Below are 14,118 nucleotides of genomic sequence, written 5' to 3'. Positions count from 1 at the left end.
AAACGGAGAAAAAACAGGAGCTGAACACACTTCAATGGAAACATGCATGGGGCATGCGGCGACAACGCCACGGAGGACAAACAGCAACAGCAAACTCCTGTTACAACACGAGGTCTCGTGTACATGATACGGTTCTCTCAGTGGTGCCTGAGGGGTTAGTTGGAAGTGCTTTAGTGGCAACAGGCTACTCTGGAAATCTTTAAAGCAGGACTGAGACATGCAACAAGACAGGTGGTGACAATGACAGAGGCGCCCCTTTGGATTTCACAGTGCTTGAAGCAGCATCTGCTCAGTTCATCGACTCAAGGCTCTGCCCCACAGCTGAAGAACCAGATGATTTGCCTGGTTCAGATGCCAACCTCTAGGCTGTTCTAGCAAAAGGACCTTCCTAACACCTTTAGCCAGATGCACAGGCTGCAATAAATAGGTGAAATCCTACTCTTCTAGTGCCTGTAATGATGACCTTAATCAATGACTTACTTTTTCTTCATCATCATAAAAGTGGAATTTTTATGTAAGTGTACTAATACAAATAAAAAAAGTCTCTCTGTAAATTCCTCTATAGACTACTTTTTCACCAGAATACATGTGAAGGCTCTGCAGATGGTAGAGTCTTAAGCTACAGCTATCCTGACCTGAGAACTGGCACACTTTCGAGGCACATGGCAGCCACCAGAGCATCCCCATAAATTCATATGGAATTTTAAAAAGCATTAAGAAGCTATATGTTGTTATCCTGACAAAAGAAAAAAAAAACAAAAAAACATGCATCATGAAGTGGAAAGACAAAAGTACAGTTACTGAAGCACATCCTTTCAATCACCGCTCTCAGTTCACAAGCTCAGCCCACACAGAACAATTCAGCTGCACTGCTCAGCCAGTTGTCAGAAGCCAAAATTCTGACCAACAGCAGCACACCTTGTGCCTCACAGCAGAACTGACACAGCTCTGTACACCCGAGATATTGCAACACAGGACTCAACAAACTGAGCTTGAAAGTTCTCATGGAAGACTAAAGTGCAGATAGCAAAGATGAACATGGAAATGCATTATGTAGCATGGCAATAAAATAAAATTTCAAAAGAAGCAAACGTGATGTATAAGGCTGTGCTAACCAACAAGGCGATGATCTGGGACGTGCTTGAAGATCACCTCACATTCCCTGCCTCAACTGTACAGAATTTATAAACACTAGAATGTACAACAGCTCGCTCCAAATGCTAAAGAAGAACCAAAAGGTTTTATTTCCAGAAAGAGAAAGGTAGAACTGCCATGTACTGTGGCACATTGGCAGAGTCTGTGTGCAGATTCAGACCTAACTGGGATGGGCTTCTTAAAGCCAAACTTGTGCTGAAAGACATCTCCTGCTAGAGCCCTCGGCTAGGACCCATGTTTGATCTGCAGCACTGTAAGAGCCCTGATATCCATGGGTCCCAGCCTGCCAGGAGCCTTTCCTGCACTGAATGTGACCCCAGAGAGCCAGGTTCCGTAACTAAGAGAAGTGTCCTTTCGCTCAAAGCGTTAACTGCAACAAGGAGGCTCTGCAGGAAGGGGATGGGGACGGGAGCCAGATTAAGCTCCTGTGTTGCATTAACTCCAGAGACATTTACTGGCACTGTCACGGCTGCACGTGAGGATTCTTGGCATGCACCCTGACTCCACTGGGACACTGCCTATCAAGAAGGAGCAAGTAAGGCATGGAGCATTCAGCCTACACCTATGTAAAATAAAGAGCTGGGATCTTAGACAATGTATTTTATTTAGTTTTTAAAGGAAAGTATCACAACCTTTCCCCAAGAGGCTACACCCTACTCCTGTCTCTCTGGTGCCCAGAAATCAAATTGCTGTAGTGCCAACTGGACAGGACTGAGGCCAAGGGGGCCCCAACACAGCAAGATCACAGCTCTGCATGAGGTCTAAACCCCCAGATAAATCTAGATACTGGTTTTGAATGGTTTATTTCATGTTTATTTGTCTTTGCAGTCAATGAGTCCATTCTGCATGGAATGTTATACAAACTAACCTTAAGGCTTTTATTTGTCCAGTCACACTCCCCCCTCCCAGCCCTTCCTGCCCAGCTCACTCATGTGGATTATCTTTGGCCTGGTACATAACTCTTGCTAATGCAGCTGATTTAATAAAGTTGCCGTGCTGAGACCTGTTAGTATAACTCGATGCGTCATACCTGTCAGGTCCTAGTGCTCTTCTTCATTAGGATGTAATCTCATTACATCTCAATTACTCATATAAAGGACGCTTTCGCTGGAAAATCTTAATACTATTAGCAACATGAAAAACTCACAGTAAATAACATGAAATAAATGTGTCACCTTAAAGCAACTGAGTGTCAGTGGGGAGATTCAAATAAACAAAGATTAAAGTGAAGCAAATATATGTCCAAGGGGCTGCTAATTAAATAAAAGTCAACTGATGGGAAGGAAGAGAAAAGCAGCAGGGAAATCTGAAGCCAGAAGATTAAACCAGTACCAGTAAACCATACTGAAAAAAGGTTTCTTTTGCTGCAAGTGATTCTGTGGGTCACAGTCCAGACCACGAGCGGTCATTGGCTGTCCGTCTGCTAATAAAGTTTTTGTAGTTTTGGTAGGTTTGGGAGCGGTAACTAACCCGTGGAGATTCCTGGTCTGAGGGCAAACCGTTTTGGGAAACCTGTTCTCCTTTTGTCCCATCCCTGTTGGAGAGAGGAAAAAGAAAAGAAACTGTGTAAGGTTCTTGGAAGTCACCCATCTTGTTCAACAAAATGAGATTTTCTTACTGAATATTAATTTAAGAAATTTAAGCATGTTCCTAAAATCCTCAGGCCCAACTGAATAAACCCAGTGTGAAGTGAGATTTAACCAGGCTTTACTGATGGTTACCCTACAAATAAACATCCTCCTATCACATAAGCAATTTCATAAATGTCAGTGTTCCATGGACACAGCTTAAAATCTGTAACTGATGCTCATTAAAGACAAAAGCAAAGATTGTTCAGAAACTGCAATTGATGGCCCAGGGGATGTAAAACCAGCATTCCTATTTTTGGGCCAGGGCTGCCTCAGCAGTGACAACTGGAAAATGGGAACTTAACAGGGAATTCAGGGGTTTGGGAGGGGTCCTGTCCCTATAAACCACCAAGTCTTCTAACAAGGGTCCTGTTACAAACCCATACAACCTCCTCTCCTTTTACAGACCATTGTCAGCCCAAGGGTTCCTCGAGGGAAGTGCAGAGCCCGGCTCACCATTGCTGCTGGGAGTCTCCATCCTCTTCAGCCTTGGTCTCCGGAGTGGGCGGCTGCCTCTTCCGCTCCTCCTCTTCTTGCTGCCGACGGACTTCCAGCAGTTCCAGCTGGGAGAGGAAACATTTTTTATTTAAAAACACTGCTCATTTTTCACAGGGTGTTCTAGAAACTAACAATAACTCTGTATGTTTTTCTGAATCATTACTGAAATTAAAGTGAACGGGGATAAAATTGGAAGGCATCAGTCTTTAAAAGCATCATTCATGCCAAATTTGTGGCACTGAATTTGTCAGGGAGGGCATCAGCATCAGACCCTCTGACAGCAGCCCACCACCGGCCATGTCTATTTTCCAATTCATTCTATGAGAACAAAACCCAGACAAACAAGGAAACAGACCAAGTTATTAAAATATCCAAAAGCAACATCTTCTTGTGTGCTTGCCAAACACAGAATAAAAATGTTCCATGTCTGAATCCCTGAAATTACCCATCCCCATAAAACCAGCCTGATTTGTGAAGAAGCTGAGAAACTCCAGTTCCTTTTGTCTGCAGCTGTGACGCTCAGTCTGTGTGAAAACCCAGGCCACTTCAACTGTAGTGGCTAAAGCCAAATTGTTCTCCAAAGATGGTAAAATGCTCTCCAAGCATTAATGACTGACATCGCAGCTGTGTTTAAAATGGGGCTTGGGGTTCTTTTTGCTTACTGTGTCTTCCTAGGGGACAATACAGCCTTGCAGTGGACCAGTCACAAGACAACAAACATCATTATCACTGCCCCCTTCCCACCACTGTCATCTTTAACCAAAAAGAATTTAAAGTGTTTGGATCTGGGTCTCTTCACTCAGATTCACCCTTCCCTTTTAGGACGCAACCAGTACAGCAGAAGGCTGGAGCAAACTGCTCAGCTCTAAAATTTCCTTCTGGGTCATCATTCCCAGGCCCAAGACAGCTCCTGTTGATCTTGAGGTCAATTATCATTTAAGCTTTTTCCTTGCAGGTTGTTGAGTTCAAACTAACCGGACAGGGTTTTTTAGTATGGCTGGAAACATGAAGCCTCAGGCTCTGGGTAGTTGGCTGAGGTCGACCAACAACAAACCAACAAATGGAGATCAGGCTCGTGATGCTGGCAGCTATTCCAAGCCATCAGCCAAGAGGAATGGCCAGGGAGGTTCCGCCACTCACCGTGGTCAGTCTTTCCAGCGCTGCAAACCTCTCGTCCCAGGTAGCTGCGGATTTCTCAAACGCTTCATGCCGCTTGATTAATTTTTCCACCTCATCGACGCTCTGCCCTATTTCACGGCTGGACAGGTAGGGCTCCTGGCCCAGCAGCCAGGCCTCAGCCACGCTTGCATCTCTGGAGAACTGGTGCACCTCCAAAACTGAGCAAAGAGAGCACAGGAGTCAGTGCCATTAATGTCACAAAGAAGAGCATCATGGAGTCATCAGGCAGCTTTGGCATTTACTTAAACACAGCCCAGGGAACAAAGTACATGCACTTGGCTAAGTGTTCCCCTTAGCTAAGTTCAGTGAAACTGATCATTGAAAAGACAGAAACTTCTCCTGTTGGCTTTGTTTTAAGGAAAAATGCAGGATTCATTTTGCAAGTTTAATGTGTTATTTTTATTCTAATCTGCTGTAACCTACTAACTTCAGCAAAGAAGTTGGAATGTGACACCTGCAAAATACAGCAGAGCTACTGCACCGAGCTCCAAATTTGATCATCTAGAGCAAGACCTTTGGTGCAGGTTTCTTAGTTTCAAATTCTCCATTATTTAACAACGAACAGGTGTGAACCTTGCAGCTATTCCAGCATAAACACACTTCCAAGCACTGTAACAGAAAAGTGAGGAGCTGCAGGGTTTTTTCAATGCCCAGAAAGGCACAAAGAAGAGAGTTAGATATGGCCCAGCCCAAAAGAAATCCAAGGGTGTCCTTACTCAGTCTCAGCCACTCCCATCTGTCTTCCCATTTGTCAATCATTTCTTTTCTCTTTTCGGTCAGCTGCAGGAGCTTTTCCTTGATCTGGATGGAGAGCAGAGAGCAGGGCTGTTACACAAGCACCAGGCAGCAGCTCCCCCCCCACCCTGCACTGACAGACACTGCACGAGTTCCTCAGGAAGTGACTTCACCGTGCAAACAACAGCTGCTTTTCTCTTCCAAGTATAAATAAATGTGACATTTTCATTAAAATATCACATTTGCATAAGTATTCAGTGTCTGTGAAAAGCTACGGCACCCAGAGTATTTGATAAAAGGATGTAATGGGCAAACAAATGTAAATAGTACAATCAGGCACTGAATCTTCTGCCCTTTTACAGCAAATAATGCAAAATGTGCTGCTCAGGATTGTTGCAGAAGCTCTCCCCTTCCTGAGAGGGAAGTGCCTCTCAATGTTTGGTTATCCTCCCTTCCCCAAAGGGAGGCAGGAGAACCAAGGGCTAAGCCTCTATCCTCTGGCCTATACATATTGAATAATAAATCAAGGCTTTAAGCAGTTGGATATGCTTCTCTTAATATTCCTTGAATTTACTCCCTACACAACAAACATTTTCTTGCTCATTCCCCCAGAAGGCCTCTCCACAGCATTCCATTTTCTCTGTAGGAAGTTCAGGCTGTCTCACAGCTGCCTTTGCCCTTGCTCAAGGAAGACACCTTTCCATCCCAGAGCCATTCCCTACAGAATGGAGTGCAGCAGCTTCTTTGTACTTTTTGAGATGAAAAGGACACTTTAAATCTCGATGCCACCTCTGCTACCCACCATGAATTCCCAGAGTGAAGTTATACCCTGATTTCCCAGCAGCACATAAGTGCACCAGTCCCTGAGGTGACACTTGTCTTTGTTCCTCTGTGGGTGACACAGGGCAGGTATCTCCCATGGAAAGAAGCCCCAGGAGCCCATGGCTGTATGCAGGGAGCACGGTACCTCCTCAGATGCGTAGTGTTTCCTGGCCAGCAGAGACTTGCCAAGCTCAATGCACGTAGTGAAGCTGTCATTTCGGGCATCAATTTCCGCTTTGATCCCCTGGTGATTGTTCATGAGGAGTTCCACGGATGAAACGTCCCTAAAATGACCAGAAACACAGATTTCAAGTTTAACAGCTGTTACATTTTCAAACTGACCCACAACTCAATGAGGAAAAATTGAATCCTAGATTGTCTTTGTAGTTCAGGAAGTCTTTCCTTAAGAACAGCACCACTCTGGCCTGAATCAGAGATCAAATAACCCCAGTGTGAGACTGAATCTCTTTGGCTACTATTTTCCAAGGCTATTATTCCAGCAGCCACCCACAAGCTGCTGCAGCAGCAGGCTCTGAAAGCCACTCTCAGTGATACTGAGCCCTACAGATGTTCCTCAGCCTTATCTTCTGATGGAGAAGAGATGCCTCACATTACCTTGGCTTTTCCTGGGCTTCTATCTGCCGGATAACGTCTTCCATCCAGAGCATGAGATCCCGAACCATGCTGAAGAAACGGAATTTGTCTCCTGTGTCCACCAGCCTCACCCTGCGGCCCTCACAGGCATCCAGCAGTGCCTTCCATGCCTCCAGGACCTCGTTTTCCCTCTTCTGGATGTCATCGGCCTTGTCCCCAGCGTAGGCAGCCTGGAGGCGCGCTGCATCCTCCTGCAGCTGTCGCACCTGTGGTGGTTTGGGAGACACAAAGCCATCAGTGGGTTTGTGACTCCTGAGTCACAGATACAGGGACACTTATCTGCTAATTCATCACCTGAGGGGCTTTCTAAAGTCACTGCAAATGCATTTGGTCTGTTGACAGTAGAAAGGTCTGTGCTGTTATTAAGCCAGCATTATCCCTCAGAGAACACTGTAGGGTCAAGGGACCCCGAAAATAGCAAAGATTTGCCACTGCCTGAACTCGCTGCAAGACATGGTGCCAAAACAAGCTGACTGTTACATGTCAGGGCAAATGGGGACCATTTTCATCATCAAACTCCCTTCCTCTCACACAAGTGACAATGGCACTTGGGAACTCTGTATCCAAACCACTACTCCAGCTGACAGAGGTCATTTTTCAAAAACGTAGATAATGACTTCACAGAGAAGAAAATTTGGAAATGTTAAGAACCTTCTACTATTAGAAATCTTTTCCTTTCAAACACTGTCTTGGGATGGCAAATGCTAATTCCTGACTGTTTTCCATATTTTTCAAGCCAGGAAACATTCCAATAGCTCTTGTCTAATTATGTTTTTAGCATCAAATCAAACAGCCTTCTAGCTACAGGCACAGAGACCATGCCTCTCTCATAATGATCTATCTCAGTGCTCTGGCTGCTTCACCCAGAAATTATCCTAAGTGCTTTCCCCACAGCTCTGTACTGTGATTACATATTCCTTCATTTAGGTCTTGATTATAATTACCTTTTTGAGAGACTGGGATTGATGTTTTGTGAATGTCTCCCATTTTCTGTATAAAATCTACAGCTTCTGAAAGTAAAACACCTGGAAAAGCAAATGCTTGCTCTATCTCCTTTGTTTTAGTGTAAATTGCTACATAACTGAGAATTGGCTGGCAGCTGGGCCATAAAAGCTCTTTCCTGACCTACTGAGATAAATACAGTCAGTTGTAAATTCCTCCATTCCTTAAGCAACTTGCTCCCTTCCCAAATTCTCCTTGTGGCAGCTGAATGTTGTATTTTGATTTAGAATCCCCCCTGTGCTGTATGAGCAGCTGCCACCTTCTACTTGACACACCTTGGCTTCAAAAGATTCAGAATTAGATCAAGTTTGGATGCTTTTAAAAATCTTAGCCTGAACTGTGGATTTTAAATCTCTTTTGCTCTTAGGAAGCACCAAGAAAGGCCATATTCAATTCAGAATGCCCAGGTTCATAACCAAGTCAGAAAGCCTCTGTGTGGGTCTTTGCCTCTCAGAAAGGAAAAATAAACAGTACCTGGCACAAAGGGTTTGACCAGGGCTTTTTGTTGTTTTTAAAACCCAAAAAAACCCAAACTGACCAACGAAAATAAAACCAAACCTCAAAAAGCCAACCAGGCTTATACATTCCTTCATATTTTGTACTTTAAATCAATACAGAAGCTCTCTGCCTTTCTCATTTCTTCTTCAGCAAAGGACAGGAAATGGAATAACATCCAACAATTGCCAACATGTTCAGAAGCCCGTGTACTTACAGATTGCTACTTTAGATAATCAACTGAATGCAATGGTAGAGCAGCAGACAGACAGATAAGAAAAGGATGCAGGTGAGGTTATTCCCACAGCACAACACGTGGGAAGCAGCTGGCAGCACTCTGTCTCCCAGCCACGGAGCAGCCAAGGGCAGCAGCAAACTCTGCAGCTCAGGCTCCCACACCCACAGTTCACCTGCCACACACCTGGGTGCCCAGGGCCTGGATATCGTGCTCAAATGTCGTGTGCATTCTCTGTAGTGTTTCCACTGTGTTTTGGTCTCTACCAAGCTCCTCGGGCAGTTTCTTATGTTTGTCTTGGATACGTCCTAAGACCTCCTTGGCATCGTGGTAAAATTTGTGCAGTTCATAAGAGGCTGCAAGGATCTGTGTTCTCGTGTCAATGAGCTCCAGGAGATCTGCCCAGGCCTCATTGAGTCCGTCCTTCCACTCGGCGATCGTGGCAGCGTCCGAATGGCCGGAGTTGATGAGTTCATCCGCCATGTGGTTGACAGTATCCACCCGCTCCTGCCCGATGTTCCCGGTGTCCCGGGCGAATTCCCGGAACCGCTCCTGCAGCATCTGGAGGGCACAGAAAGAGCCTCATGCAGCGCTGTGACTACAGAGAGACCTGAGCGAGCCCAGCCACCCTCTGTGAGCAGCACCCAGAGAGGGCTTCCCCAAGGACTCACTGTGACGTGTTCGTAGTCCTGGCCCAGCTCGTGGGACCCTGCCACCACCTCCCTCTCGGCGATCCACTGCTCCAGGTCGTCCACCTCGCGGTTGAGCTGGAACAGCCGGTGCCTCTCGTCCAGCTTGCCCCTCCTCTCCTCAGCGAGGTCCTTCAGGCCTGCATAGAGCTTGTCCACCTTGGACTGGCGCATGCTGATGCGCTCGCTGGAAAACCAAACAGCACTGAGTCTGCACTGCCTTTGCAAGCAAAACCAAATGGGGAAAACTGCAAGGAATAAAAGTCATTCGGGGCATTTAATCCACAGAACGCACGTCTGCTGCAGGCAGGAATTCAACTTGGACACGCTGGGCAGATCCTCTGCTGGCAGAGGTGACAGCAATAGCTGGGAAACTTGTCTGTCCTGTACTGTAACCCCCTGGCTTTAGAGAGGGGAGCTGGAATCCAGCTCTCCATTTGTCTGGCCACAGATCACACCAGAGTCTTCTCCCAAAGCTACAGGCAGGATCTGAGCTGCTGAGCCAGGGAGCAGTTCCTTTTCAGTCAAACTCTGCTTCAGAGTTCAGCAGCACTCATGGGTTTCTTACCCCCTAAAGCTCAGCATTTGCACAAGGGATGAATATTTCTACTTGCTGTATCTTTTGCCTCTATTTTGTCTGAGCCATACAGTGCTGTTAAAGTGCCTTCCCTCTGCCTTGTAAAGCTGATGATGTTATTCCGGTACTCAGACAGCTCAGCCAGGAAATCTGCTCTCATCAGAAGCAATCATGACCACAAGAGAGTGCTTTAGAGTTAAATAACAACCTTCCACCGGAGGCAGAGTGTGTCTGTCCTAGGCCAGTGCCACCTTCCAGCCTGTGCAGGCTGAGCAGTTAAATACATCAGCCTCAGAGTGGAATCAGCCTTCCAGCTGAAGCCAGTGGAGAATTGTGTCTGCTGAGCTGCAGCTCTTACAGCAAAATGTTTCTTAAGCTTCCTAAATTGTCCCCCAGGGAAAGCCATTTATGAAAGATGAGCTAAATTTGCCAAAAGTAAGATGTTAATGTGCCCATGTTTAAAGCATCTGATTCCAGGTTCTGCTTCTGCTGGAACCTCAAAGAGAAGAGGCAGATCTTGGGGAGCACTGCAGAAGGATTAACAACTGTGACCTTCTGTGCTGGACGTAAAAGTTGGTTGGAGGAGCAGATCTGGACCGTGTCCCTGAGGACTGCCCCACCTCTGTGAGGTTCAGCAGTGCTGGCAGACCTGACACTGCAGCCTGCACAGGGGACACAACAGACAGGTACTCCAGGTGTCCAGAACCACCAGAAATCAGCAGCTGCACATACTGACCCTGTCTCTGGCCAAATCAGGGTGGTCCAACACACACCCTGAATTGAGTGAGGCTGAACTCCTCTCCTCTGTACGAGCTTCTGAGCTACTTACTCTTTGCTGTGGTCTTTGTGTGTCAGAACCACCCAAGGAACGGACTGAATTGATAAAACAACTCATGATCCAATTAAAAATGGCAGTTAATACCTTTCTGGGTGATTATCTGCCACCAAAGTTCTGCTGGTCTTTGAAAGCTGGTGCACAGTTTCAGCATAATCTTCTACAGCTTGTTCCAAAATCTGGTGTTTCTTCAGCATGGACACTGCACTCTGTTCATCCTGTAAGGGTGACAGAAAATGATAGGAAGAATTATAAGGAGCTGCTCCCAAGTACAGCCTGAAGACAAGCCCTTCTTCCAGCGGTATAGAACAGTTGATGTCACAGCAAATGGTACCCCCAAAAAGCAAAATAATGAGTGAAAGAGATAATGCATCAACCCCTCTGGGGTACAGAACAAAATTACATCAGCTGGGCATTGAGCATGTCGAGTTTCCTCTTCTATGAAGCTTTTTGTGTGTTTCCACAACACTGGTGCAGGGCTCAGAAACATGGAACAGATTAAGACACACCACTTGTCAGGTATCTCAACAACAGCATGGGGCAAAGAAAAGAAATCCTACACAGCCCATGCCAATGGATTCTCCACCAAAGTACCTGGAGAAGTTCCAATCAAAACTTTTTATGCACTGCTATAGCTAAGAAAAACAGCCCCCACTCTCAGTGCTAACTGATACTGTCCGTAAATCTTTTCAATACAGTATTTTGCACAGTCAGCTATTTGCAATAGACAAAAAAGAAAACGAGCCATTTTTAACTGGAGACTGAATTGAGAACCTTTGGAATGTGTTCTCCTGATACAAAGCTGTGCTTTATTTTCTCAGGGCAGTGAACATGGTGCATTTATGTTGATAACAAACAAGCTCCAGCACTAACATCTCCTTGGAAAACAGGAGTTTACTTTCTCTTTGGTATGGTCTGAAGCTGGGATTCAAAGCTGATGGTGGCTGGGAGTCAAGGCTGGTGACAGTGGTAGCAGCTGACTGACTGTCAGGCCCTCTTTCACAGCCAGGTGAATTGTGCTGTCATTCAAAACTAACAGAAAACTGGACCTAACTGGACCGCACTGGCAATCCTAACCTTGCAGTGAAGGCAGGCACAGAGTTGCCCTCTGCAGTGTGAGGATGCTTACCTGGCTCCACACAGCACAGCCTATCCTGCACACTATCAGCGATGTCAGAACAGATAGCAGCCATGATCACTTGAGGCTTCACCAGGAAGTTAAATTTGTTTATGTTACCATTCCATAGTGCCACTTTAAACTATGTCACCTGCCTCCCTCCAGCAAAGCAATTAAGCCCACAGCAGTGTCACTGTGGAGCTGCTCACCTTGGCTTTCTCTTCTGACATCATGTAGAGCTCCTGCTCACTCATCCAGGCCTCAGCCTCGGCTGCATCGAAGTAATACTGCTGAGCCCTGTGAGACTCCTCCAGGCGCTTGTGGCGCTTCTCCGTCTCCTCGATGAGGAGGTTCCACAGCTGCTTCAAGTCTGCAAGTCTCTGCTGAATGACTTCAGCATTGGGGCTGCTCTCTGTGATAATGTTCTGACTCCTCTCGAAGATGTCATCGATACGAGGCTGGTGGCCCTGGATTTCTTTCTGAAGGGTCTACATGGGAGAAAATTGACTGATGAGACAATGCACAAATGAATAGGAAATGCAAGTCAGGGGTCTTAATTCCAGAGGGGCAGCCAAACACATGCCATGAGCTCATGTGGGCAACCTGGCGCTGTGCCACCACCTGTGGTCACACCACAGCACCCACTGTTTTAGCCCAAACCTTTCCTTGCCGAATTAGTCAGCACTAAGGAGAAATAGCAGATATGGAGCTCTAACAGCACCTACTTACCTGATTTTTCTTTATTAGTAGCTGCACAGTCTGGAGGTTGTGTCCATGATCAGTAGATGTAGCTATGGGCATCCTCTCTCCAACCCACAACTGAAAGAGAGAGAACACATGATTTCAACCAACTCCAGATACAGTTGGGGCAGCAGAGAGAGGCTGGTGCACACAAGCTGCAGAAAGCAGCAGTATTCCAAAACTGTCCTACTGGCGCGGGAGCGGGATTTCTTTAATACTCACAATTTCATCTTCCACATCCCGGTTGAACTGGTGGATCTCTTTGGAGGCCAGCAGGTTGGCCTTTCTCTCATTCAAAGGCTCTAGCAGCTCCAAGAATTTCTTTTCTACAGTAAGGCGTTTGCCATCGACTTCATCTGTGCTCTTGCCCTCTTGGCTCAAAGCCCTTGCCTGGCTTTGCAGCTCCTCTATCTCCTTCTTACGGACATCCATTTGATTCTCCAGCATCTAAACAGAAACATGGCAAAAAGGTCCTGAAAACTTGAGATGAAAGTTGTTGATATGATTAGGGCACATCAACAGCTTCCTCAGAAGGGAGAACAGATGCTGGTCACTGAGGATTTACCGTGTTAATAATTAGTGTCTGATTTGTTGCTGGATATATTTCTTCTTCTTCTTAAAGATACATGAAAGAATAGGAAGAAAGAAAAGCAATTCTTTCTTTCCAAAACTGAAAGCCTGCCCTGCCTGTTCCTTTGAGTGCAGGTATCTGCTGTCTGCCCACTGCACCCCATGCTCTGTTTACCTGCTGCTTCTTCAACAGGATGTTGACACTGGTGAGATCTTTTCCGTAGTCATCTGACTGGATTTGGCTCTCCAAACCATTCAGCCACTTATCCAGGTCTGCACAGCTCTGGGTAAAAAGCTCTGCCTTGTTTGCATCAAAGAGACGCTGAGCCTTGGTCTGGGTGGTGGATTCAAGCTCGTCCCACATTTGGTGGAGACCCGTCAGCTTCTCCTTCACCACGGCCTCGGTCTCTGGTTTCTCTGCAATGAGCTGCATTCCCTCCTGCAAAGCAAAGAGCAACCAAATGGTACCTCCTCGGGAGCACTCACAGCCCGTTAGGGCAATTACCCTGATTAATAAGCACTCAGGATTCCTCATCTGCTGACAGCATCAACCACTCATTTTCTATCTCCAATTATCCAGTGACTCCTTCCAGAAAATCAGCTCCCAGGTCCCTCTGCTGCCTGGAAGACGGGTTTTTAGCAATGGGAAGGTCAAGCAATGCTTCCTTTCTCTTCTCCATTCCACACGTTCCCTGAAGGGAGCTCCTGGGGCTATGGCTCCGGCACCATGGAGCAGGGAGCTGGAGCTGCACACACTGAGTCTCCTGAGGCCCCAGCTTCTGGGGGCCACATCACCAGAGAACCATGAACACCCAGCATAACGCTGGGAGAGTTTGGGAAATATTGTCTTTATTCTAATTATCCTTCTATCTCTGCACCCGGGTGCAGATGGGAATGCTGCCCCCAACCCAGCACATTCCATATGAATGTTAATCCAGGGACTGTCACAACTCTGTACACAACCCTGGTCCTTTGCTGCAATCTGATTTTCCAGAGGCAAAGGAGGAGGATTATTAGCATCACTAAAAAGGAACTTCCAGTACTAAGAGCAGCCTTCTAATTACACCATTAAAGGGTATTGCTATTTGCAGATCACAGAAAAGCCTCTAATGGGATATGGAGTGCCAAAGTGGGAGAGGAAATGAGCAATTAAGCTAACTTACACTGAACAGAAACCCACTGTCAG

At 46.3% G+C, this 14,118-nt stretch overlaps 1 protein-coding gene across 5 annotated transcripts in view; it reads right to left on the bottom strand.

Moving 5' to 3' along the window:
- SPTBN1 (spectrin beta, non-erythrocytic 1) overlaps positions 1-14,118 on the bottom strand; it is a 116,927-nt gene that overhangs the window by 7,342 nt on the left and 95,467 nt on the right. For all 5 annotated transcript variants that reach the window (XM_039569957.1, XM_039569958.1, XM_039569956.1 and 2 more), the window contains 13 exons: positions 13,108-13,371; positions 12,585-12,809; positions 12,351-12,440; positions 11,831-12,109; positions 10,592-10,722; positions 9,075-9,279; positions 8,590-8,964; positions 6,633-6,877; positions 6,163-6,301; positions 5,177-5,261; positions 4,422-4,618; positions 3,240-3,346; positions 2,626-2,689 (listed from right to left, as the gene is read on the bottom strand). In XM_039569957.1, coding sequence (XP_039425891.1) covers positions 2,626-2,689; positions 3,240-3,346; positions 4,422-4,618; positions 5,177-5,261; positions 6,163-6,301; positions 6,633-6,877; positions 8,590-8,964; positions 9,075-9,279; positions 10,592-10,722; positions 11,831-12,109; positions 12,351-12,440; positions 12,585-12,809; positions 13,108-13,371 — 2,406 coding nt within the window. The remainder of the gene's footprint in view (positions 1-2,625; positions 2,690-3,239; positions 3,347-4,421; positions 4,619-5,176; positions 5,262-6,162; positions 6,302-6,632; positions 6,878-8,589; positions 8,965-9,074; positions 9,280-10,591; positions 10,723-11,830; positions 12,110-12,350; positions 12,441-12,584; positions 12,810-13,107; positions 13,372-14,118) is intronic.

Source organism: Corvus cornix, chromosome 3 (assembly GCF_000738735.6).
Source record: "Corvus cornix cornix isolate S_Up_H32 chromosome 3, ASM73873v5, whole genome shotgun sequence".
Lineage (NCBI taxonomy): Eukaryota > Metazoa > Chordata > Aves > Passeriformes > Corvidae > Corvus > Corvus cornix.
This window is presented reverse-complemented; position numbering and strand designations above follow the sequence as displayed.